Source organism: Nematolebias whitei, chromosome 17 (genome assembly GCF_014905685.2).
Source record: "Nematolebias whitei isolate Nwh7 chromosome 17, NemWhi1, whole genome shotgun sequence".
In the NCBI taxonomy this organism is placed as follows: domain Eukaryota; kingdom Metazoa; phylum Chordata; class Actinopteri; order Cyprinodontiformes; family Rivulidae; genus Nematolebias; species Nematolebias whitei.
In genome coordinates, this window is record NC_056514.1 from 14411186 (window position 1) to 14435971 (window position 24786).

General features: G+C 40.4%; 1 protein-coding gene across 1 annotated transcript in view; it reads left to right on the forward strand.

The window, feature by feature from the left end:
* Window positions 1–14517, forward strand: part of LOC119423319 (SAP30 binding protein) — a 27342-nt gene extending 12825 nt beyond the window's left edge. The window contains exons 5-10 of the mRNA XM_037690694.1: window positions 5065–5153; window positions 10455–10546; window positions 10732–10844; window positions 11123–11181; window positions 12839–12929; window positions 14269–14517. Coding sequence (XP_037546622.1) covers window positions 5065–5153; window positions 10455–10546; window positions 10732–10844; window positions 11123–11181; window positions 12839–12929; window positions 14269–14450 — 626 coding nt within the window. The 3' untranslated portion in view covers window positions 14451–14517. The remainder of the gene's footprint in view (window positions 1–5064; window positions 5154–10454; window positions 10547–10731; window positions 10845–11122; window positions 11182–12838; window positions 12930–14268) is intronic.
* Window positions 14518–24786: the final 10269 nt, after the last annotated feature.

The following is a 24786-nucleotide window of genomic DNA, read 5'->3' on the forward strand; positions in this document are numbered from 1 at the left end:
AGCAGCACCGTGAAACAGATCAGCAGCACCGTGAAACAGATCAGCAGTACCGTGAAACAGATCGGCAGCAACATGAAACAGATCAGCAGCAGCATGATGTGATTTTTTTGACAGTGATTATTCTGGTTAGAGATTCAATATTCAAATATTGAGCTATACTAGTAAAATGTTAGCGTGCTGGTGCATGTTGTAATTTTTAACTGTTTTTAGTTTTTAATTGACCACTTCTGGAACCTCCTTTCTCTGCTTCAGCTGCTTAACATCTAGTCGAGTTTAGCTTCTTTCACATGCACTAAGGTAGAAATGCTGTGAGCAAAAAAATATATTTTGAGCTCCTCCCTCTGTTTTCTACGCTCGTCAGAGGCTGGACATATTGTAGTATAGGCTCTGTAAGCACTTACAAACATTTTCTCATGTCTGGCCCATAACTTCTGATCTTCTGACAAACATTTAATGAAACTTCATGCACACATACATCATCATGAGACGGAGTGTAGCGGAAACATTTCATCACGGTTTCAAGGTCATGGTCACAAATCAAGGTCTTATAGGTCATACAAGGTTTTGCTTGTTCAAGCCATTGCTGTATGTTTTTTTTTTTTTTTTTTTTTGGGGGGGGGGGGGGCGTATAATGTAACGTATGCAGCACTCTTGTTTATTAAAATGTGAATGTTTGGTGCCAACATATTGATTATTGTATTTCACAGTAAAGTACATTAGTTTTTACACATCTTTGAATGAAATGCTACAGGGTTTTGTTGTGTGCAACGCGACATATCTGCAGTATATTTGAATACGATGACTTAATAAACATGATCAAAGAGCAAAGGCTGCTAAACAAACTGAGTCTGTATAAATAATGTCATACAATTAAAGGTCTGTTACTCCTTGAAATGAGGCAAATCACGCACCAAGTTTATGTGGGTGTTTTAAGATGAGCACAATCACAAGATTGTGAGATTTCTTGCAATATTTCGGTGCTCAGAGTGTTTGTTGGGTATGACTCTCAGCTACTAACACATCAGATTTTAGCTCTATGTGTAAGACTGGCTGAGTTTTAGATATTACTGTAGGTCCTGATTATTTTCTGGTTAGTTTATTGTACTTTTGTACCTTGAGGAGAACATTTATAATCACATTTTAGGTTTTATTGTGTTTGCTGGGCGTTGGTGCATTTCTTACATGAAATATTAACTAGATCTAGTATGAGTAATGTTCTTTGTTGTCTGACAGACAGATGGGCTTTGAAGGTCCAACCATGAGCTGGCAGTGGTTGGTGAGTAATATACTACCTGAACAGGTGTGCACAGAGGCATCAGATCATACAGGATATGAGTGATGCAGGAAGAAGTGTCCTATACAACGAGTTCTCTTTTCCTGTTTTATCACGCAGCAAATTATAGCACATTTAATGCAATGACGCAATCATCCACTTGCATCTATTCATTCAACCTTTATTTATACAGTTTAATCCTATTGAGCCATTTATCAGCTCATGAAACATTTAATTATGAAGTCACATGGAGATGAAAAATACTTTGAAATAACTTTTAATCTGCTTGTTGAGAGATTTCAGTGGTTTGGCTTCAGTTAGTGATCATGCTAGTTACTGGTCAGTAGCATGTATTCAACAGGTTTTATGCCTTTTTTTTTGTAGTCTTTATTGTCCATCACAGAACAAAACATGCAAGTTGGAAATACTATCTGTCCATTTGTCTGTGAGCGCAATAGCTTTACAAATAAGTGAGGTACCAACCTCCATTTTGGTGTATGGCTGCCTCTAGGTGTAAGTAAGAGTTCCTTTCAAAAGTTGGTTTGCCAAGTCAAAATCCAAGATGGCCGCTGCCAGATATACAGTATGTGAAACTTGGGAGCTGAATAACTTGAAAAATAAATAAGCAACAAGTCTACTTCCTTGTGTGGCTGCATCTATATGTCAGAAAGTTTCCTTTTGAAAATGGGGTTGCCACTTATCTGTGCATGTATGTATATGTATGTATGCGTGTGTATATCTGTATAGATATATGTGTACATGCGTGTGCGTGCTTGTTTGTTCATTTGTTCCCTAACATTATTCAAGGAGAGCTCCCCACCCTGTCAACAGAACCAAGTGCCCCGCCTACCGTATCCCCCCCACTCCCCACGCAGCTCCACCTCTTCTGGACGGGGAGCGGAGATTGTAGCATCTCAGCTCAGACTTGAAATCGTGCGTAATCCAAATGCAGCGCTCCGCTGCAAGCAGTTTCTGACAGTTTGTGCAGAAATTCTTTGGTTATGCAAACCGATTGTTGCAGCAGCTGTCTGGGTGGCCCATCTTGCTGTTGAAGATGCTGGATGTTGAGGTCCTGGTTGGTGTGGTTACATGTTGTCTGCGGTTGTGAGACCAGTTGAATGTACTGCCAAATCAAATACATCTTTGGCATTGAGCTGTGTGATAAAACTGCACATTTTAGGGTGGCCTTTTATTGTGGTCATTCTAAGGCACACCTGTATATAATCATGCTGTCTAATCAGCATCTTGATATGCTACACCTGTGAGGTGGATGGATTATCTCGGCAAAGAAGTGCTCACTAACACAGATTTACACAACTTGTGAACAATTTTGAGTTTCCTCAAATGACTGGGGTGGCCAAAGATTTATCTGTGGTGGCCAAGGCCACCATTGTCCACCCCTGGCTCCTCCATTACACCTAATAGTGGATAAAATAACTGCCTCCCCTCGCTTCTTCTTAAGATAAAAAAAAAAAACCTCTCTCTGTTCTGTCACGTAGTGTAACTCCTACACACTTAAATGTTCCAAAAACATTAAGGTTTACTTGCATTCCCTGTTCAATTCCAGTTCAGGAACACACTTATCTCAAACTAAAGACATTCATTATTCAAATCCCTCAGCGATGGGACATTGGCACATTCTGTCAAGCATGAATATCTGTAAATATGTGTTTGTTTATGTAAAATAAACTATACACATTTATGTTTTGAGATCATTAAAATGCATTGATAATTGTATTACATCACAGCCCCTTGACTTGTGAGGTACACGACTCGCACCTCTGCCATAAATCAGTGTCTTTAGCCTCGGTGTAACACAGTCTGAGTCTGGACCTCTGAATCTTCTCGTGGTGAAGCTCTTCTGTCTCGTCTGTCAGTAAATGTCACTGCATCTGGCAACAAGCCTCAGCAATCTGAAAGCTGTTCTTTGTTCACTGAAGGGATGGCCATTGTCTGCCTGTTCAAAAAGTCCCTCAGGGCACAGACCATAGCTCCCTGTCTTTTTTAGGGGGAGAGATGATAATTTGGAAATAAACTACAATCTTTTCTCCGTCTGCTTTTTATGGTTTTATTCTCTCAGAATGTGCTAATCCTGTTTGAGGACATTCCTTCTGCACTGTTCTGAATTTTAAAGATAGATTTTTCGGGCTCTAAATTTATTTACTCCTCCTGTTAAAGTGAGGCCAGAGTGTATTTTGATGGTTAGTTCAACAAGGCTACAAAGATATCAAGAGTAAATCTCTGATTGTTTAAAGTGGATGAACAGACTTCCATAATGCTAAAACTTTGTTTTAAACACACTGTAAAAACATCTTAAACAAAATGTTTGTGTGTTTTTGAAATTCCAGGCTACCACCAAGTTACGTGTCATCAGACTCGTCGTGTCACGCTTACTGTTATTGTTGGAGGCTACAGTTTAAAAAAATGTAATCTAAATATCAGATAAATTAATTATTACAGGAGCATTATTGCTTATCTATCCATGTATTTGTTAGCATTTACACACAGAAAATATAAAATATGCATAAAGCAAGATGTTGCTTGGTGTTACGTTTTTCTATGCTCAGCAAAACCAACACCCTGTCCCGCTGAATGCGGGAGACCATAACCACTTTTTTTCTAAACATTTCAGACATTTTACCATACCACTTTATTAATAAAACAATTAAAACAGCAACAAGGCCAACCAAAGTGCTGTACAGCAGAAACAAATAAGTAAAGCACTCAGGGTAAAATACATCAGTACAAATATGTAAAGACAAGAACTGAATGACAAACATCTCTACCAAAAAGGATTTTAGCACAATTTTTGTAAATTCAGTTGAATTATGGTGTTTTCTTTTTGCTGAAGTCAATTAGCTGGGGGTGTGGCCATCTTGAATTGGGTTTGCTCCTAAAGGTACTCAACTGGCATACATCCAGTGATTATTTTTAAGAACTTGATTTAAATCCATTCAGTGATTTTTGACATTTTGCTAACGGACAAATAAAAACACCCCCACATGGACAAAACCATTTCTCCCACCTCTCAGCGTTCGTCAGCGAGGGATAAATGCAGGAAACGTTACATTGCCTGCATTTCCTTTTCATTCTGAAGTGAAAGTTGTTGTAATTGAAGGGTTTATGTGGTGGTAGAATTTTCATCCAACGTTTTGTAAGATGAATTGTTCAGCGGAGACCAAATAAACTATTGGGAAGGGGTGGAGGAATTATCTTTTCATCTCAAGTCAAGTTTAAACCCATTCTTGGTGTTCACTGAGCTTTAGCAGGGACTGGAGTTTCTTCTTCTACTGATCCACTAGCTCCCCACAGTGACTGACAGCCCAGAGCTGGAGTAAACATGATCGGTCTGACTGAGCTATAGGAGTGACACTGAAGAATGCCTGGCCTGCAGTCAGGGAAAACAGAAGGAGACGAGTCATGCAAGGAGAGAAAAACAAGAACCTGGTCCAAAAGGAGGGAAAGGAGCCTCCCTTCTCCCTGCAAGCCCCAACAACAGCCACTCCCAGGCAGGGATGTGCTCTCCTCATACCACACCGCACTTCCAAACCTGTACTTAACAACCAGGGTGCACAGGAAATCCCCCAGCAGTGTTAGTTATGTCTCATTTCATTACCTGAGCTAACACTGCATTCCCATGTCCCCCCATTTGTTTCCCTGGCTCTTTTTGTTTCAGTATCTTGGTAAAACGGTGCTTTCTTTAGTTGATGCGTCTGCGTGTGTGGCCATGCAGAGAGGTGATGCTGCTGAGGCAGAAAACGTAGCAGTAATGTTTGTGTTTGTGTTGACAGCTCTGTTCTCCGAGAAGGTGAGGAACATGTCGCCTGACAAAATCAGGATCCCCCCCGAGCCTCCAGGACGCTGCTCGAGACAACTGCAGGTACACTCCCCTCATGTTGAATGTTGAACCACACGAATATGACAGGAGTCACACCTTGAACACCACCCTACTGCTGCTGCTGTCTGAGTGAAATTTATATGACAGCCGAAGCCACAGTTATGTCTGTTAATCAAATCGGAGAAAAGGGTGTGTCTGGCTGAGGCTGCTTTATGAGGGTTTATAGACTTTTTGTGCCTTTGGGCTTGTTTATTTGCAGAACACCAACTTTTCATCTAAATTAAAGATGAGGACATGTCACTCGGTCCTGGGGGAACGTGTTCTAGCTTCAAGTTAGTAATCTAACATAGGAGTTTCTGGTTGAAGTGTCTGCGTACACTCCAACCTCATCTATACCAAATGGATAGCTTAGCCCCTCGCTTAAGACATAAACTTAGGTGGTTACATAAATTTTGAGGTTCCACCCTTTAATCAGAGCATCATCCTCTGTCAGAGTTTTATTACCTCCACTGCTGCTCTTCTGTTTTTCCACCACGATGTTAAAGTTCACTAAGGTTTTTCTTTCGAGGAGTTAAGGCAGGTCAGGACTCACAGCTGACTCTAAGAGGATGCCTGAAGGCTGACACTCCTCTACCTGTCAGATGAACAACAGATGATTCACTTCACCAGAACAAGCTTGACGTCCATGCCCTAAGGTCACTGTGGCAGGAGCCAATGTCAGTATGGTTCCAGGAGGGTTGCACAACTGTTAGGTTTTGGCTACAAACTTCCCATTTACCTTCATCAAACCACCATTACGAAACATATCTCCACTTTATGAAGGCTTTGTCTTGTCCAGTCATGCCCTGAACTTGAGATTAAAACATCCACTTGGCTGCCAGCTCGCTGAAGTGTCCAGCTTTATCAAAGAACTCTGCTTCTCATTGTGTACGTCTGGTGGAGCAACAACTGGAAAATCAGAGTAACGGTTGAATGTCGGTAGTGGAGTGTGAGCTGAGCTTGTAGGAATCCTTTGTTGCCTGAAAATAGATGCAGATAAAAGTTTTACTCAGTTAAAAGAAGTAATGTAGTGTAATGTAATGTGCATTCAAAAGCTAAACGTATTAATTGCATCATTACTAATTATTTGCCCTATTTACATTAGACCTCGTAGATTATAGTTCCTTAAAGGTAATTGAATAGTAAATTGTACACAATCAACAACAAATAAGCTTTTTGTCCTCTCGGCACTTCACTCTAACCCAGTCGTCAGGAGTTTATTTTCCTGCTGTGCTGAAAACCTTTTTTCAACTTTGCTCTCAGTTGAATGAAGGCAGCTCTGACCCATTGTTCTTTGTGTTCCTCAAGCCAGACTGATTGATAATCTTTGATTAAAAAGCTTCTTAAGTTCCTCTGTGGTAATCATTCTTCTCATTAAGCATCAGAGTGTTCTGCTTTATTGTTCTTCACTGTAGAAGTGTGCCTGAACTCACCATGCTGTGAGCCTGTGATGACAGTAAATGGTAAATGGACTGTACTTATATATCACCTTTCTATCTTATCAAGATACTCAAAGCGCTTTACATTACAATCTGTGCCTCATTTACACATTCATACAGCACTCTACTAGATCTCTACAACGACTAATCAGTGCTTTATCACATTCATAAACTGATGGGACACACGTCAGAGGCAATGAGGGGTTCAGTGTCTTGCCCAGGGACACTTCAGCATGTGACTACTGGTGGATTTGAACTCCCAACTCTTGCATTGGAAGACGACTGCTCTAACCACTCAGCCACAGCTGCCCAATAAAGTAAAGCCTCCCTAACAGTAGAGCCGGACCAGTATGGAAATTTTGGCTATCGCCGATACCGATATTGGGAGAGCCCAGCGATAACTGATATAATGGCTGAATTATTTTTTTTTTTTTTAGCTTTATTCACCCCCAAGAATCGTAAGAAAACGGAGTAGAGTGGGGCTTGTTTATTTAGTGCAGCTGTTAGCAACCATGAAGCTAATCAGATCCACACTTTAATTAGACCCATACTAGGTTTACAAGTGGTGCTCTGGTCATAAAACCAGTCTTCCTAACGTGCGTTCACATTTTCTATCCTCCACTATTCACCATAAAGTTAAGTGTGTTAAAAAAAATTACATTAAACAAAGAAACACCCTCCCTGTTCATTGTTTATTAACAGTCAGTCACGTATGGCGAAGGTCTAGTTAGTTCTGACCACAGCAGAGTTTATTTTTCTTTGCAGAGAAGTAATTTCAGACAAACAATGCATTTCATTGAGGACAACAAAGATAACGTTACCAACACTTATATATTTTAACTTAGTTAGATTTATTGTTCTGGATAAAACTTTACAAACCAATAGCCTATACAAGGTTATCTAAATGTTAGCTTGCTAACTTGAGAGGCACGTAGCTAATGACAAGCGAGTTGACAGGTTGAAGAGAATTTATTATTTTTCAATCAACCTTTAATTAGACAGGTAAATCCCATTGAGCCTCGAGGACTCATTTACAAGAGAGACCTGATTTCAACAAAGAGTGATGACAACAATGGACAACAGTGAATTATTGATGATTTGTTTTACAGATCAGTTAAAATAAACTTAACATGCTCTGTTCAGTAAAACACTCTACACCAGTGGTCCCAACCTTTATTGCGCCACGTTTGATGTCAGACAATATTTTCACGGGGGGGGGGGGGGGGTCTGGCGGTCCTCCTCAACAGAATTTTGAATAAAGTAGAGCCATTTCCTGCATTCTGGTGTATTTTACAAACATTTAAAACATTTTTCGCTTCAAATTCTCTGACTGCACGACAAACAGCTTCATGAGCTGAAATCATGGTCTGTTTCATCAGTTCGGTGAAAGTTCAGAGAACTCCTGCAGTGATTCACACATCACATTGTTCACAAAAGCACAGGAACTTATGCCTAGTGCAAAACGTTTAATTATATTTTTGTGTTTTATAATAAAACTACCCATGACTTTGAACTTTTAGGGGCAGAGATTTTTTTGAGCAGAAGAAAAAATGTGAAGCGACAGCTCTGATGTGATATTGGGAAGCTTGTTAAAATTATACTTTTATTTAGTTATAGTTTTATAGTCAATCTTTGTCAGGCAGGTTGAAAAATATGGAGTGTAATCCTTTAAAATGCACAGATACGGCTGCGCACCTCCACCCGTCTGCTCTAGACCACATAACTGAATTGCTTTGTTCTTCACCAGCATTGCACATGCGCCTAGCAGAAACTGAAACTAACCACTTGTGTATGTTGACCTGCATCAAGAGTGAGTCATAGACTGATGTGGTAGAGAGAATCCGGTGATTTTTCAAAATAAAACTTTTTTCCCCTTCTTTGCGCCCCGGTACCCATTGACCCACGGACCGGTACCGGTCCGCGGCCCGGGGGTTGAGGACCACTGCTCTACACAGTATTGCTCGCTTCTCCAGCTGTGCTGAAAGTGAAATTAAGTGAACGGCCATGACTTGAAAGTAGTCTTCTTCATAATAATAATAATAATAATGTCAGCACTGTATGTTTCCATACAATGGCAAAATTAGTCTCTGCATTTAACTCATCCACCACCAGGTGGTGCAGTAGGCAGCTATTGAAAGTGCCGGGGGGGCATTTGGGGAATGAGGTGTGCTGCACAGAGACACCACAAGGTGTGCAGTGACCGGGCATCGAACCTGGGACTTTCGGGTCCCAAGCCGGCTGCCCTGCCTCTACACCATCTCGGCCCCCATGCACCCTCTGCTGCATACATTGTACAATTACAGCTGGTTCCAGCATTTTAGAGTTGAAAATTAGAAGTACTTATATCGGCGCATAATGGGACAATTATCACCAGTACGATAGGTCCCCAAACATCTATATTGGCCTAAAGTATCGGCCTACCAATGTATGGGTTGGGTTATAGCTAACAAATCATGATACCTCGTGCACCATTGTCGGAAAAATTTCTCAAGATAAGTTTTTTATTTTTTATAAAACTTGTTTACCGTAGTTATCACTGTTGCATTACAATTTTCCATGTTCTTACTGTTTGGATATTATACCGGTTTCTTCTCTATAGCCTAGCCTCTTTGTTTACATGTCACTTCAGCACCGCATCATATGACTGTCAGTGCAGCGGTGTAATTCTTGAAACATCCAGCCAGCCCTTAACGCTCATGCACCACAAACACCAAAACTAGAAGACGGTAAATGGTAAATGGACTGTACTTATTTAGCGCCTTTCTATCTTATTTCAAGACACTCAAAGCACTTTACCCTACAATCTGTGTCCTCATTTACCCATTCATACAGAACTCTACTAGATCTCTACAAAGCTAATTGAACAAATCATTCTAAAGAGACTAATCAGAGCTTTAGATCACATTCATACACTGATGGGACACACATCAGAGGCTATGAGGGGTTCAGTGTCTTGCCCAGGGACACTTCAGCATGTGACTACTGGTGGATTTGAACCCCCAACTCTCACATTGGAGGACGACTGCTCTAACCACTCAGCCACAGCCGCCCCGGGGGTTATATTATCAGACTGAAGTTCCATCTGCTGCTTCTGTCATTTAGAAAATGTTGGTGTTTTTATTCCAAAGCTCTTTGGTGGAGTCTATTTCTTGAAACACGCCTGTTTCGGGCTGTTCACATGCACTTTATCATTGAAAAAGAATATGCTGCCATGTTTGTCAACTTGTTTTTTTTCTGATTATACCAGCTCATGTCCTGACCTGTTTGTGTCGTGTACACAAACGTAAAGCATCAACGCAGGAAGCCGACCGCCGCCATGTTCAAATATTGACTCGAAGACCATTCCAAGCTGTCAGAGTTGACAACATTACCATCATTTTTCATGAAATAGTCCTCACCGCTGTGCTGCACTGCTGTAGCATTTGGTGTTGTAAAAGATTTTTAGCATGAGCTCCAGAAGATACTATTTAAACTTGGATCACGTGTTTCTGAGGATCATAAATGCGTTTTTTGTCCGACCTGAACTGCCTGAATATACTGTAGTTATGAAGGAAGAACACAGACATGTGTCAATTACTTTTTTATATTTTTATTTATCTCAGCAGTCATGCAATTTGACCAGAGCTAGCACTCACATATCAGTTTGGAAACGTCCTCCCTGTGGCTCAGTTGAACCTGGTTGTCAAATGTTTCTAAGAGGTATCAGAAATGTATGAAACAAGAGCCCCATTCACTCCGAGCACCACCTGCTCACAGCTGTAGCCGTTTGATAACGGCGACGTTAAATTCTGCCAAGTTCAACGTGAAGTCACGGCAGACCTGTTGGCTTCTTTGCATCCTGCTCATCGGTTTGTTTTTGTACCAGGACAAGATCTCCAAACTGTACGAGAGGAAGCTCCACGGAGACTTTGACACAAACAGCCACATCCAGATGAAGAAAGAGTTTAGAAACCCGAGGTATGCAGCTCGGCTGAACAACGCAGGAGAGCACGCTCACACACAAGCTGTCAGTTTCTCAAACACCACTCGGACTCTTTGGTAGAAAGAAAATCAAACAAGAACGCTGATTTTATCTGTCCTCAAAGTGTACGCTGGTGTCTTAATTGTCTCATATAACTTGTTTTTTTGTTTTGTTTTTTCAGTATTTACGAGAAACTTATTCAGTTCTGTGGAATCGACGAGCTGGGAACAAACTATCCTAAAGACATGTTTGACCCTCATGGCTGGTCAGAAGACTCCTACTATGAGGCTCTTGGTACGATCATTTATTCTTTTTCTCTTTGTATTGTCCCGACCAGAACGTCTGATCCGCTCAAGGCTTTAATGAAACTTTGTACACATACGTATTATCGCTACAAGGAGTGTCACATACACTTCAAGGTCACAAATCAAGGTCAAATGTTATAGAAGCTCTTTGCTTGTCCAGGTCATGGTTATAGGTTGCTGTATAATGGTTTGTCCACTGGCGTATACTGTGCTGTTCTCTTGTTATGCCAGTTACAGCTCAGATCTCATAAATGTGTTCTGTCCTAGCCAAAGCCCAAAAGGTGGAGATGGACAAGCTGGAAAAGGCCAAGAAGGAGCGCACCAAGGTGAGGCTAACAAAACAGAGGTTTGACTTATCTTTTCTGCACCAGCCGCACTTCACTTCTCTTTTAATGTTAGAAGAACCAAATCCAAACCACCAAGTTTTTACACGTTCTGCATAAAATAAATACACACCAGTAAATAAAATTAACTTTTCCAGTAGACGTTCATCAGTCAGCTCCTGACTGCACAGCTGAACTGATTTCAGAGAAACAGAATGTCTGTATGAGTGGGGTGTGGGGGGTGGGGTGACTTGTCTCCAGGGAACACGTGTGGTTATTTGTCTGATTCATGCTGCCTTGATCTGCATCAGCGTCAACGGTTCAGATGTTGAAACAAGTTTAAACTGTATCTCTGAGAGGAGGGGATGTTTAAATGATTCGCTGTGAAAACACTCGAGGTTCAGCAAGCAGCAAGTTTTTCTCAAATACTGTACCGTAATTTCTATTTCTATTGAGTGCACCTGAATATAAGCCCCACACACACACGCACACACACAAAACCCATAAAAAATTGTGCATATATAGGTCGTACTTCTCTATAAGCTGCGGGTGTCAATGTTGTAACAAGATATTTACACAGAAAGATTTTTTAAACCTTTAATCATCGTACTTTGCGGTCTATAAGCTGCTACTTTTTTCACACGCTGTGAACCTCGCGGCTTCTACAACGCTGTGGCTAATTTATGTTTTGTTTTTGTTTTTTTTGACAGGCTAACAAGCTTTTTGCCACCAAAAATATTTGGCCTTGTCACACCCGGGCACTCGCATAGCTGCCCAAAACATGCATCTCTTGGGGGATGGGTCCTCGTGACTCAGTGAGACTACCTGTATAAATAAAGTTTTAAAATAAAATCTGACCAATAAAATTAACAAGTCACAGTGGACCAATGAAACTGGGAGGGGAGGACAGGAAGGGGGGATTCCCTTGCATGTCACAGAGCAACTTTTGCTCTGCAGAGCAGGAGGAAGATGAAGTTGGTGATCAATGACTACTAGGATACTGTATTTTTTATTTTTTTTTAACCAGCCGTGTTAGGGGCAATGTTCAGAAAAAAAAAAAATTACTGTATGTATTTGTATGTTACTGGTACATATTGTACCATTCTGTGGTTCATTGTGGTTGACTGCCGGTCACATGGCCTCAGGGAGGGATTATGGGTAAAATTTCTGTTCATTGTTAATTGTTTCAGTTAGCTGTTTAGCATTGATCTTTTAGTGATTAGTCTGTTCTTGTTAGCCTAGTTTATGTGTTCATCATGTGTTAGTTTGTGTTGGACCATTCAGTAGAGTAACCACGAGGGAGGAGGTAGTTGTCATGAAGACCTGTGGAGTTCACTCTGTCCGTGATGAACATTAAAAGAAAGTCTCGAGGACCAGCCCCCCAAGAGAGATGTGTACTTGGCAGCTATGTAAACGCCTGGGTGTGACGAAGTTAAATGTTTTGGCGGCAGGAAGCTTGGTAGCCTGTCAAAAAATAAAATAAATAAAAACATAAATTAGCTGAAGCGTTGTATAAACTGCGGTGTGAAAAAAGTAGCGGCTTGTAGTCCGGAAATTACAATAGTTTCATTTTACATTAGACTCAAGAGATTGTTTCCTCACTCTTCTTGTTTGTTCCGCTCTAGCTGGAATTTAAAGTTTTAACGTGTTTGTTCTTCAGATTGAGTTTGTCACGGGAACCAAGAAGGGCACCAACCCTTCCAGCACGACCGCCTCCACCACCAGCAGCACCAGCACCACCACAGCTACAGGTAAACTTCTGCCTCGTTCAGATTTACTTTACTGGTGTATTTGGTGGCAAATGGTGAGAGGTCTGGACTAAGAGAGGGTCCCGGGTCACTTCAGCACCCGGAGTCGTCTTCAATGAAGCCCTGTCGTTGTAATGGCTGCTGTCTGTGGTTTAGCAGTGTCTTGCTGAAATATACAAGACTTTCCCAGTAAAAGGCATCTGGATGGAAGCAGGTGATGTTCTAAAACTTCTATATTCCTTGCTGTGATGATGATGCCTTTACAGATGTGTATACCCATGTATTGGCACAAATGCACCCCCATACTATCAGAGAGACAGGCTTTTGAACTGTGTGTCAAAGCTCCAAAATTCACAGTTGAAACCTGTGCCTTCATGTAAAAAGTTGTTTTTCTCTGCAAAAAGAAGCTGAGAACTTGTTTACTGAGTTTTTTAATTAAAAGCTTTGTGTGAAAAATGCTATGCTAAAGATTTCAAACCACACCGAGCGTTCGCCATTTTGAGAACCAAAGAGAGACAGCCCATGTCACGTCAAGGGGTCTCCCTCCCATTTATCTTAAAAGAGACACGCTGCTCACTCCCTCACTATCCATCCATCGTTTCAAACCGCCTTATACTGCCATCCAGTGGTCAAAAATGGTACTACACTCAAAATAAATTTACCAACATTTCTTCTTAAATTTGACAATAATTACTAATTATTGTCAAATGTCAAACAATATCATTTATCACAATAATTTCTGAGACAATTAATCGGCCAGCAAAATTTGTTATTGTGACAGGCCTAGGTCCATCCATACGTAAACTTTCTCTAGTCATGCTTCTTATCCACTCAAGATAATTTGATGAAACATGATACACAAATGCATCATCACTAGATGGAGTATGAAGTATACTTTTCATCACCCCAGCTGTGGGGTCATGGTCACAAATCAAGGTCAAAGGTTATCCAAGGTATTTGCTTCTCCGGAGCGTAACTTATGATCCGCTCAAGATTATTATTATTTTAACAAAACTCGATACATATTTGTACCATAACTAGAGAGAACATGTCACATAATCATCACTCCAAGTCTACGGTCCAGGTCACAAATGAAGGTCAAAGTTTATACACACTCTGTGCTTTTTCAGGCCATTACCACAGATTGCTGTGTGTTGATGGGTGTGTAATGTGCTGTTTGTGGTGCTCTTGTTATTTGTGCGCTTTGTTTCAGTACTTCTTTCTAGCCTGACGTCCTGATCACAGACATTTTTCCTGTTGTCTCGTAATAAATGAAGCAGATCTGACCCCACTTGTTCAGCTGAGCTCACCCAGTCCTCCCCTCTGCCTTTCCTCTCACCAGCAGATGCTCAGAAGAGGAAAAGCAAGTGGGACTCTGCGATCCCCGTCACTCTGTCCCAGCCCACCCTCATCACCACCTCAGCCACCCTCCCAGCTGTCGTCTCCGTGACGACCACAGCAAGCGGTACCAAGACCACGGTCATCTCTGCAGTGGGCACCATCCTGAAGAAGGCAAAGCAGTGAGGAACGGACAGAGGAGTTTGGTCTGAGACTGGCCTGCACGAAGACCTGAGTTGATGCTGGACAAGTGAGACAGAGAGAGGACACACTGTTGGACGCTCCACGTTGGTGCTGTGGACCCTGACAGCTCCCTCAGCTGTCATATATCTCTGGATCTCCGTCTGCACCCTCGCATTGAAAAAACAGACATTTTAAGAATCTCCAAACGTCCTGCGTGTAGATCCACTTCAAAACTTTTTATACATTTACAATAAATAGAGCAGTGTAGAAGTGTTGGCCCTCTTACACCTTTAATTTGTTTCTGCTTTTTGTCAAAGACGACGTCAGAAAATGCAATAGTTTTAATTATTTCATTTATCCGTTCCAACTTGGTGACAAAGTAATGAGCCCTAACTCTGATGAGTGGGTCGGCTGTCGTCGTGCACCGACGCAGCTGCCTTCAATCGTTTGGAGAACTTGTAAGACGTTTGTCTCGTGCCTGTAGAACCCAGCTGTTCATCTTAAGTGATGGTCCACGTCTCATTCAGGACTTTCTGGTAGAGAGCAGCGTTCATGGTTCTATCGGTTACAATGAGTGGCAGCCCCAGACCATCACACTGCCTCCGCCGTGTTTGACTGTGGGTACAATGGTCTTATTATAGTTAACACCAGATGTAACGATGATGTTCAAAACGATCCATGTTTGTCTCAGTCCACAGAATATTTACCAGAATTCTGTGGCTCATCCAGATGTTTTTGGCAAACGTAACAGGTCTTTGTGTGTGTGTGTGTGGGGGGGGGGTTGAGCAGCTGTATAGCTTTTGAATTCAGTAACTCTGACCCGAAGCGGCGAGGCCTTCAGAGCATTATAAGCTGTTATGGGTCCTCCTGATGAGTCAGTCGTTCTGAGTCCACCACAACTTGTAGATGATGGTTCTGCAGGTCTGGTTTGAAAATAGTTTTTTAATAAATAAAATCATAATTTGAAAAGTTTGCTGATCTGAAAGTCAAAATGTGACAAAAAGCAAAGCAGAGGAAATGTGTAAAAGGACAAATTGTTTTGTTACATCACTGCACATATGGAGAAAGCCGCTCATTAAAAAAAAAACAAATGTTTTTATTTTATCCATAGTTCTCGTCAGGCGTTGTCGTACTTACGTTTGTCATCATTTTTTCTGTTTGTGACACCGTGGAACGATTTTTATGTCTCTTTATTTTTACACTTGTACATATGTATTGATAGGAAAGTGAATAAAGGGTTAAGATGCCTTTTCAGTTGGATTTATGTTTTTTGTCCCACCAGTTGCTTCTGTCTCTGCACACACTGATCTTTTTCAATGCGTTTACATTGATGCAAATTGATGCTTTTTTCAAGTAGGAAGTCGGTCCCAGCAGTTCTTCCTCTGATCTCATCCTCAAATGGTGTCCCCGTTGAGTTTGTTGATTCCTATAAATATTTGGGTATCTTGGTCGACTCACATCTCTCTTTTAAGCTCCATGTGGAAAACTTGGTAAAGAAACTGAAAGTTAAACTGGGTTTCTTTTTCAGAAACAGATCCTGTCAAACCCTGAATGCTAGAAAACGTCATGTTTCTGTGACTTTCCTTCCCTCCATTGATTATGGTGACATTATTTACATGAACGCTCCTACAAGAACTCTGCAGATGTTGGATGCTGTCTATCATGGTGCACTAAGATTCATAACTGGCTGTGATTATCGTACCCACCACTGCACACTGTATTCACTGGTTAACTGGACATCATTAACTTCACGCAGACTCTCTCACTGGTACATTTTCATCTTTAAATCACTTCTTGGTCTGTTGCCTTCATGCATCTCCTCCTACATGTCTCTGCGTGAGTGCAGCTACAGCGTGCGCTCTCAGAACATTATTACCTGCAGTGTTCCCTCAGTGAGGACTGAACTAGGCAAAAGGACCTTCTCCTACTCCGCTCCTGTTTGTTGGAATATCTTACAAAAAGATCTGAAGCTCTCGACCTTGACCTCTAAGTGGCTTCAAGAATCTGCTGGACTCCTGGCAGGGACCAACGCAGACATGCTCCTGTTTTTAGTTTTCTACATTCGCCTTAGAATCTAGCTGTTTCTTGTTACTTTTCTTTTTTTTTTTTAACTTTTCTTTTTTTAGCCATTCTATTTGTTAAAAAAAAATTGTATGACTTTTTATAACTGTTTATTGTTGCCGCTATTGTCCATTGTTGTCATCACTCTTTGTTGAAATCAGGTCTCTTGTAAATGAGTCCTCGAGGCTCAGTGGGATTTACCTGTAGAAATAAAGGTTGAATGAATTAATATCTTTTACAAGTTGAAGAAGAGCCCTGCTGAGCGCAGCGACGGCCAAGAGCTGATGCCAGGAATATATTTTGGCATTTCAACCGTTTCAGCTCTGACTCTTTAAAGAAAGCATCTGTGCACCTGGTGGACAGATGCTGTTGTTCACCTCAGACTCCACATCTGGATCCAACGTCTCACACGACGTTTGAGATGACGCCATCAGACTGATAAAAATGAAGAAATAAAGTTCGTACAGCTGCTAAGACAACTACACTTTACACAATGCAGGCAATAGTATTTTTTTGTGTTAGCAAAAAATGTTCAAGGTTCTTTATTGTCATTCTCATCACATGTGGTACATAAGGTGGGACGAAATTATGTACTCAAGGTCACAGTTACACCCAAAAATAGCAAAAATATAAACTATAGAAAAATGGTATACAAGGATCTAAGATAAGATTATTCTGATTAGATATTCGTGAGTCTTAACGGCTTCAGGGTAGAAGCTGTTCCTCAGTCTAGTGGTTCTACACTTAATGCTCCTCGACCTCCTTCCTGAGGGGAGCGGGGCAAAAAGTGTGTGTGCTGGGTGAGTGGGGTCCTTCATGATGCAGGTGGCCCTCTTCCTGCATCTGGAGGTGTAGATGTCTGTGATGGTGGGGAGGCTGACTCCAACAGTCTTCTGTGCAGCCTTCACCACTCTCTGCAAAGCTTTTCTTTCTGCAGCTGTGCAGCCTCCATGCCACACGTTGATGCTGGAGCACAGGAGGTGAGGACTGAGCTTCCCAGACCAGCTCGTCTCAGCTAAATATCCTAAATGGTACTTTTTTCTGTAATCCAAGTAACGTATTTTCCATCGTACACGTCGCTTCGCTGTATAAGTCGCATCTATTATGTGTCACCGCTGACAACCCGTAAATGTGGGCCGGTGTTGTGCCAAAAATCGATTGGCTGTCAAATGGCGGCCACAGGAGCGTGCACGAGATGTCTTGAAGAATTTAACAAAATTAACACTTAAAAGCAATTATTTGTTTGCTCGACATTATACTAAAGGTGTGTCTCAGTCGAACTTTTCCTTAATAAAAGGGCTTTAATGGTCAAATTAGCTGCATTTCGCCGGGGCGGCGAAATGCAGCTAATTTGACGGTTGCTCCAGGCGAGCTGGACAAAGGTGGCAGCTTTGGCCAGCTGATTGTGTCATTTATAGCCACTTTTACCTATTGCATGATACAAAAGCATGCCATACAACTTGAGTGCCATCTAGCAGCTGAAAATATTTTCAATGTCAAAATGAATGAAAACGGTCATATCTCAGGCAAAAATTGGTTTATATATATGGGAAAAAACATAAATAAGTTGCTTCGGTGTATAAGTTGCAGGGCATGTAAATTATGCTTCTAAACTGCGACTTATAGACTGAAAAATACGGTAGGCTTAAAATTATACATACAGGCTCAACTCTGACCCCACCCCTTACAAGTTGCTCCTGGACCACAGGTTTTTTGTATCCATCAACAAACGTCTGACTCTTTTCTAGCTAGTACTGGATCCCTCTTTTTAGCAGAAGTGGTAGACATACTGGTTTATGTAAATTGGTTGGTTTTCCATAGCAGATGTCTTGGAAACAGTCCACTTTTTTATTCTTATTTTTAATCGGGTTGATGTCTGGGCTTAATAATGGCCATTCTTGAAGTTTAGAGTTAGCTGGATTTATCCAATAAGAAACCATGATGTTCTGTCATCGTCCTCTTAGAACGTCCAATTGTGTCCAAGTTTCGAGCTTGATGATTTGAAGTGAAGTTCCCAGTATGATGCTACCAGTACAGTACCTTGTTTGCCAGTTGTTTCAGTGCTCTTGACTCAAACTTCTTGTCAAACAACTTAAACTTTGTCCCATCCATCCATAAGACGATCTCTTAGGCAGACACTTGTCTGGTACGTTGAATTTAAAGGAGTATCATTGTTGGTCCATGTTGATGTGAAACTGGTCTCACTGTGGACTGGGTAACTGCAGTTCACGACTGGCTTGAGGCTCGGTGGTTCCTGAACATCTAAATCAGTTTCCTTTCATATAAGGATGACTAACGAGTTTTGGTCAGTTCAATGAGTTCTGTCAACCGAAGCCTTTTTCTGCTGACAAAGAAAAATCTACTGTAAAACAAGATACTTTCTTCTTGTGTGCTGTTGTGCAGGTGATGCAGTCGAGTCATAAACCAGAACTTGTGACACTTGACACACTTTTAGATTAATATAAATGCAAAATGCACCAACAGTATGGCAGCTCAGTCAGTTTCTAGCATGTAGTTTCCAAAAAGAAGTTCTCATCACTGCAGGTGTGAAGCCCCGTCAGAACCACACCCAGCCCAACGTGTCCCGACTCAGCCTTTGAGAACTTTTTCTGCTCTGCCAATGTTGGTAACAATTATTTGAAAATGTGCTAAGGCAAGACTTTTATGAAATCTGTCCAGCCAAGGCAAAGTTAAACTTTTTACCACTCGAGGATCACTGCAAACCTTTTACTAGTTGGGTCATAATTAAATAAAAATAGTTATCTTTTAGTGTGTTTATGATGTGACATGAAAAAAACTTAAGTTCTGAATAAATAAAGCACATTGATCTGTTTCTGCTAGGTTTTGTATGGCGATACAAAACAGTTTAGTTTTTGTTTTTCTGTTTAGATTACGTTCTCAGTTACAGTTTCAAAAGGTCAGTACAAGATTTGCTGCTACTGAGCTGCTCTATTATCCATCCATTATCTTTACCCGCTTATTCCATTTTGGGTCACGGGGGTCGCTGGTGCCCATGTCCAGCAATCACTGTGCGAGGGGCGGGGTACACCCTGGACAGGTCGCAAGTCCATCACAGGGCCACATAGAGACAAACGAGACAAACAACCATTCACTCTCCCACTCACACCTAGGGACAATTTAGAGTTACCAATCAGCCTAACATGCATGTTTTTGGTCTGTGGGAGGAAACCGGAGTACCCGGAGAAAACCCACGCATGCACGGAGAGAACATGCAAACTCCACCCAGAAGGCCCCTGGACCGGGGTTTGAACCAGGGACCTGCTCGCTGAGAGGCAGCAGCTCTACCAGTTGCGCCACCGTGCTGCCTGCTCTATTATACCAGGTACTATTAAATGATCTTCTTTCCAATATTTCCTCCCTTTCTAAAAAAAACACCACCTTCATTTACCTTGTATTTCCACATGTGATGCAATGTGGAGGATTATGTGTCTGTGTGAACACATGAATTTGTTGAAAATGTTCCTAAGGGGTTATGGCGCTGAGGTGAGCAGACACATTTAACCAGAGCTCCCAACTCGGTCGGCTAAATCCTCTTTGCCAGAGCTGAATTAACCCGCAGCCACTTCTCCAAGTTAAGCGCCGCTCGTTAAATGCACAACTGCATCCTTCCCTGGACTCCTCAAACCCTTTAATAATACAATCATAAGTTGTTTAAAATCAATATACAATTCCCCAGTAGCCCAGATCAAAATAAATGGCGGCCTTTCAGGCACATTCCCGCTGGAACGAGGATGCCAGCAAGGATGCTTTGCACTTTTTATAGAGCCACTTGCTCAAAAAATTAGGGATGACCCAGAAACTAAGGGAATCATGTTTAAGGGAAGAGAAAAAAAATTATGTCTATACGCCGATGATGTCCTGGTGACCCTGTCTGACCCAGATGCCAGTCTACCTAACCTCATGTCCTGCCTCCACCAATTTGGACTTTATTCAGGCTATAAATTAAATATTGGAAAAACTCAGACCCTGTGCTTTAACTACTCACCCCAAGAGGATATAAGTAATTGGTTCAAATTGAATTGGAAAACAAAAACCATGAAATATTTAGGTATTAATATTACAAAAAAATTTAAACAAAATATACAAAGCAAACTATGGTACTATGACTAATAAAGTAAAAAATAACCTGGACAGATGGGCTCCCCTGACGCTTGATTTGTACAACCGAATAGAAACCATAAAAATGATAATTTTACCTCAACTGTTGTTCCTTTTTCTATCTTTATCAATAGAACTTCCTACCAAACAGTTTAACGAGTGGAACCGGATCATCTCCAGGTTTATATGGCGGAATAAGAAACCAAGGGTACGCTATAAAACGTTACAATTACTAAGAGATAAAGGAGGAATGTCACTCCCATGTTTGGAAAATTATTGCAGAGCAGCTCAACTGCAATTTGCGGTTTACTGGTGTGAAGGGGGGTATGAAGCAAAATGGAAAGAACTAGAACTAGAAATTGACATCCCCCTGCAAGCTCTGCTGGGGATAAACACCTCAAGAATATATATTCAGATGAGTTGTGGGTTTCCACAAAAATCCCTCTCGGCATCTGGTTTAGAGAGTTCCACAACCCACTTTTAGAGAGGAAAACTTGGTTATTAAGATGGATTGAGCACGATAGGGACTTTGTACCAGCACAACTTGACTCAAAATTCAATCAACTAACTAGAAAAGGCATTACATCATACTGCGTGGTTTCTTCTGGAACGGATATGGAAAGTTTCCAACAACTGCAGGAAAAATTTGACCTTGACAAACAAGACTTTTTAAGATACTTGCAGCTCAGGCATCACTTTAATAAGAATATTAAAATACTGGAAAAAAAATATCAGGACCTCATTAATATCTTTATGGATGCTTATAAAAGTAAATCTTATAAGAAGAGACTGTCCAGACTATATGCGTGCTTAGAAGCCAATAAAAAACATCAACTTTATAAATTAAAAATACATGGGAAAGGGAGGTAAACATAACGCTGACAGAGGATGAGTGGCTGATGCCAAACAAACTCCACCACCACTAGCTCAGGACAATGGAGGGAATTTTCATGGAAGAATATTGATTGATTTTTTATAACCCCCAAAAGAACATTCTCTCAGACAGGCAGAGTTGAATCTGGGCATTGTTGGAGACAATGTAACAATGTGATGGCTGACCACTTTCATATTTTCTGGGGCTGCCCATTGATTTATTCTTTTTGGTTAAATGTAGTGTTGGATTTCATGTTTCTCTTTTATTATTTTTTGTCAAGCTTGAAATGTCATGTTATACAATGTGTGCACGTGTCGTTTTTTAAAGGGTTTCACTACACTTATAGCTTTACATTCATTTAAATGTTAATTAATTACTTTGCATGAGTATCTACTTTATATGTAATCTTACACTAGCTAGAGACAATCTTATAAATTTACATTTTGATATAATTACAAGCTAATCACAACAAGCCAGGGAGCAGGTAAGATACTGACTACACAGGAGAGAGGAGTCTTCTTTCTGTCAACTGAGTAAACATTTGTATGATAGAGTACAGGTAGAGTACCTAAAACCCTCAGGTCCTTATGTTAATAACAATTAACATTTAATCGTTTTAATCATTGTTTGACACAGGTTTCAGTTTAGATGAGAGGACACAGGTTTAATCTTCACAGTAAATTACAAGAGGATATTACCAAATGTTAGACTAGGCAAGATGGGGGCAGGGTGGCTTCAACTGAACTGAAACACAATTATAATATGATTTATCAATTAAGAACACATAAACATGAGTTAGTTAATAATTAATAGTTATTAATTATTCCTAGAAAGAAACAATTTTAACACAAATCATTTGGTATCAATAAGGTATAATCAAGTTAAACTGAAACAAATAGAACCAAACAAAGGGAGCCATAAAACTTCTTATCTGTGGAATGTGGAAATTAATGTCCTTGACAGAGCAGAATAGCACCGTATCCATAACAACCGAGGGTCTAAACCAATCAGAAAACTAGCCTTCTCAAACTTTGATAAAAACCAGAAACAACCGGGGGGGGGGGGGGGGGGGGCAGCATTTGCTTGGGAGAACTCATCTGATCAGGTTGGTTCGGTAAATGCTCCTGTATGCATACATCGTTATTTTGATTATATGTTCTCTGAGTACTTGTAACCCTTTGTCAAATAAATCTTTTGAACTAAGGTGACCGTCTCAGCTGTCTTGAACACGATTGTGGTGATAGCCACAACAGAAGCCAAAGAGATAAGAGTAATTCTTGGTTTTGAAATTGAGCACAATTTTCAAACGATATATCTAAGTAATTTACCAAACGAACTCAACACTCAGGATAAGTACCTTTTGAAAATACAACTGATAGCAGGAAAGAAATCTATAACAAGAAAATGGCTTAGTGGGAGCTCACCGACATTGAGAGACTGGTCAGCCACTGTAGAAGAAATATGTGAAATGGGAATGCTTACCTTCTCCCTAAGACTCCAGGAAAACAAAATTAAAAAATATTGGTTGAAATGGTAAATATATTGGAACCCGAAAGTAAGTTGAGTGTTGGTTTACAGGTCTTGGTAAATCTGGAAAGAAACTCCCACCTGTTTGACTCTTCATGGAATTTTACGTACATTGAACCTGTTTGTCAAAAATCTATCTGTTTTAGTTTTATCTTTTTGTAATGTATTGCTGTCCCCCTCCCTTGGTGACCTCTCTGTTCTGAGTGCTGTTTATTGTCCTTGTTGTGATATTTTTTTAATTTAATTAATTTATTTATTTTTGTTGTTGTTATGGTTTGTCCTGTATAAAAATGTAATCAAAATTAAAGTGTTAAAAAAAAGAAAATGTTCCTAATTCACAGATTGTGCATTAACTTAACGTTCTCACCCGTGAAAATGTGATTTTCCACAAGTAATATGGATCTAATTTAGGTCCAAACCCTCATGGTACATATGTTTTACATGTTCATTAAATTCATCTGGTTTATGTTTACAATCCACATGGGAAATTTGCAAAATGTGTTTGATGTGTAAATAAAACATCATTTCACATGTGAACAGTGGCGGAGCTAGACTTTTGTGTCGGGGTGGCCAAGGCTTTGTTAGGGGAGTACGTACTATACAAGCAAAGAAATGGTTCTGTTTCTCAAACCTGGTGCCAAAGGAACATAAGTTCTTGACTATTTTTATACTCCATATGTATTTCTCTATTCATCTAGCCTCAGTGTCCCTTTCACATTTATACAAACAAACACACACATTTGTGTGTGTTTGCGGGGGACTACGATGATGACATTGTAGTCAAGAATAGCTTCATTGATTCCAAAAATTAATTTTTTCATCATTTTTTTAAATTAATAAAATCTCCCAGATAGGAAAAGAAACATCTTCAGCTAAAGAATTAAGTCCAGTTGTTTTTTTTTGTTTGTTTTTTTATCACGACCTACATGTTTTATGTCTTACGTGTTTTTACATGTAAACACATGATTTTCCCCATGGAGAGTTCAGACATTTTTCTAATCTAAAGCCACATAGGAGACATGTGCAAATAGTGTGATTCACATGGTCATTTAAAGTTTTCACATGTGAACATATGTGATTTTTACACATGTAAAGTTATTCACATAAGAAATGTGAATAATGTGCTTTGCAGGTTCATATCAAACCAGGTGAACACATGAATTCCCACGGGTGAACTTCAACAATTTTTATGGTCCAAATCCACATGAGAGACTTTAATTTAAAATGTGATAATTTATTAAGTTTTCACACGTGAAGACATCATTTCCACATGTACATGTTGTGTTTTTCCAGTAAGAACAGGGATGTCTCAGAAACTACTGTGAAGAGGTTGAATATTGTAAACTCATGGTGTCACAGCCTGATCATCTGATGAACTCCTGGACAAGAGCTACAAATGTCTCATTCATCAAGTCCAGCTACTCCTGGACCAGAGACAACATCAGAAGTGTCTTACCTGCTGAGGAGACAAGGAACTGGACTGTAGCTCAGTGGTCCAACGTCCTCTTTTCACATGAAAGATTTATAAATCAAGGTCTCAGAGTCTGGAGGAGGAGTGGAGAGGTCCAGAATCCACATAGTTTTTCTTTTCTTTTTTTTTATTATTACTTTAAAAAAGTTCAATCTGGTCCTCTGGACATTCAAAGAATCAAAAGCAAAACAAAGCAAAAAAAAATCTAGAAACGTTTCGTCTCTCATCCAAGAGACTTCCTCAGTCTGAGGTGCTGTTTTCAGCTCAGTCTCTTAAATAGCACCTCA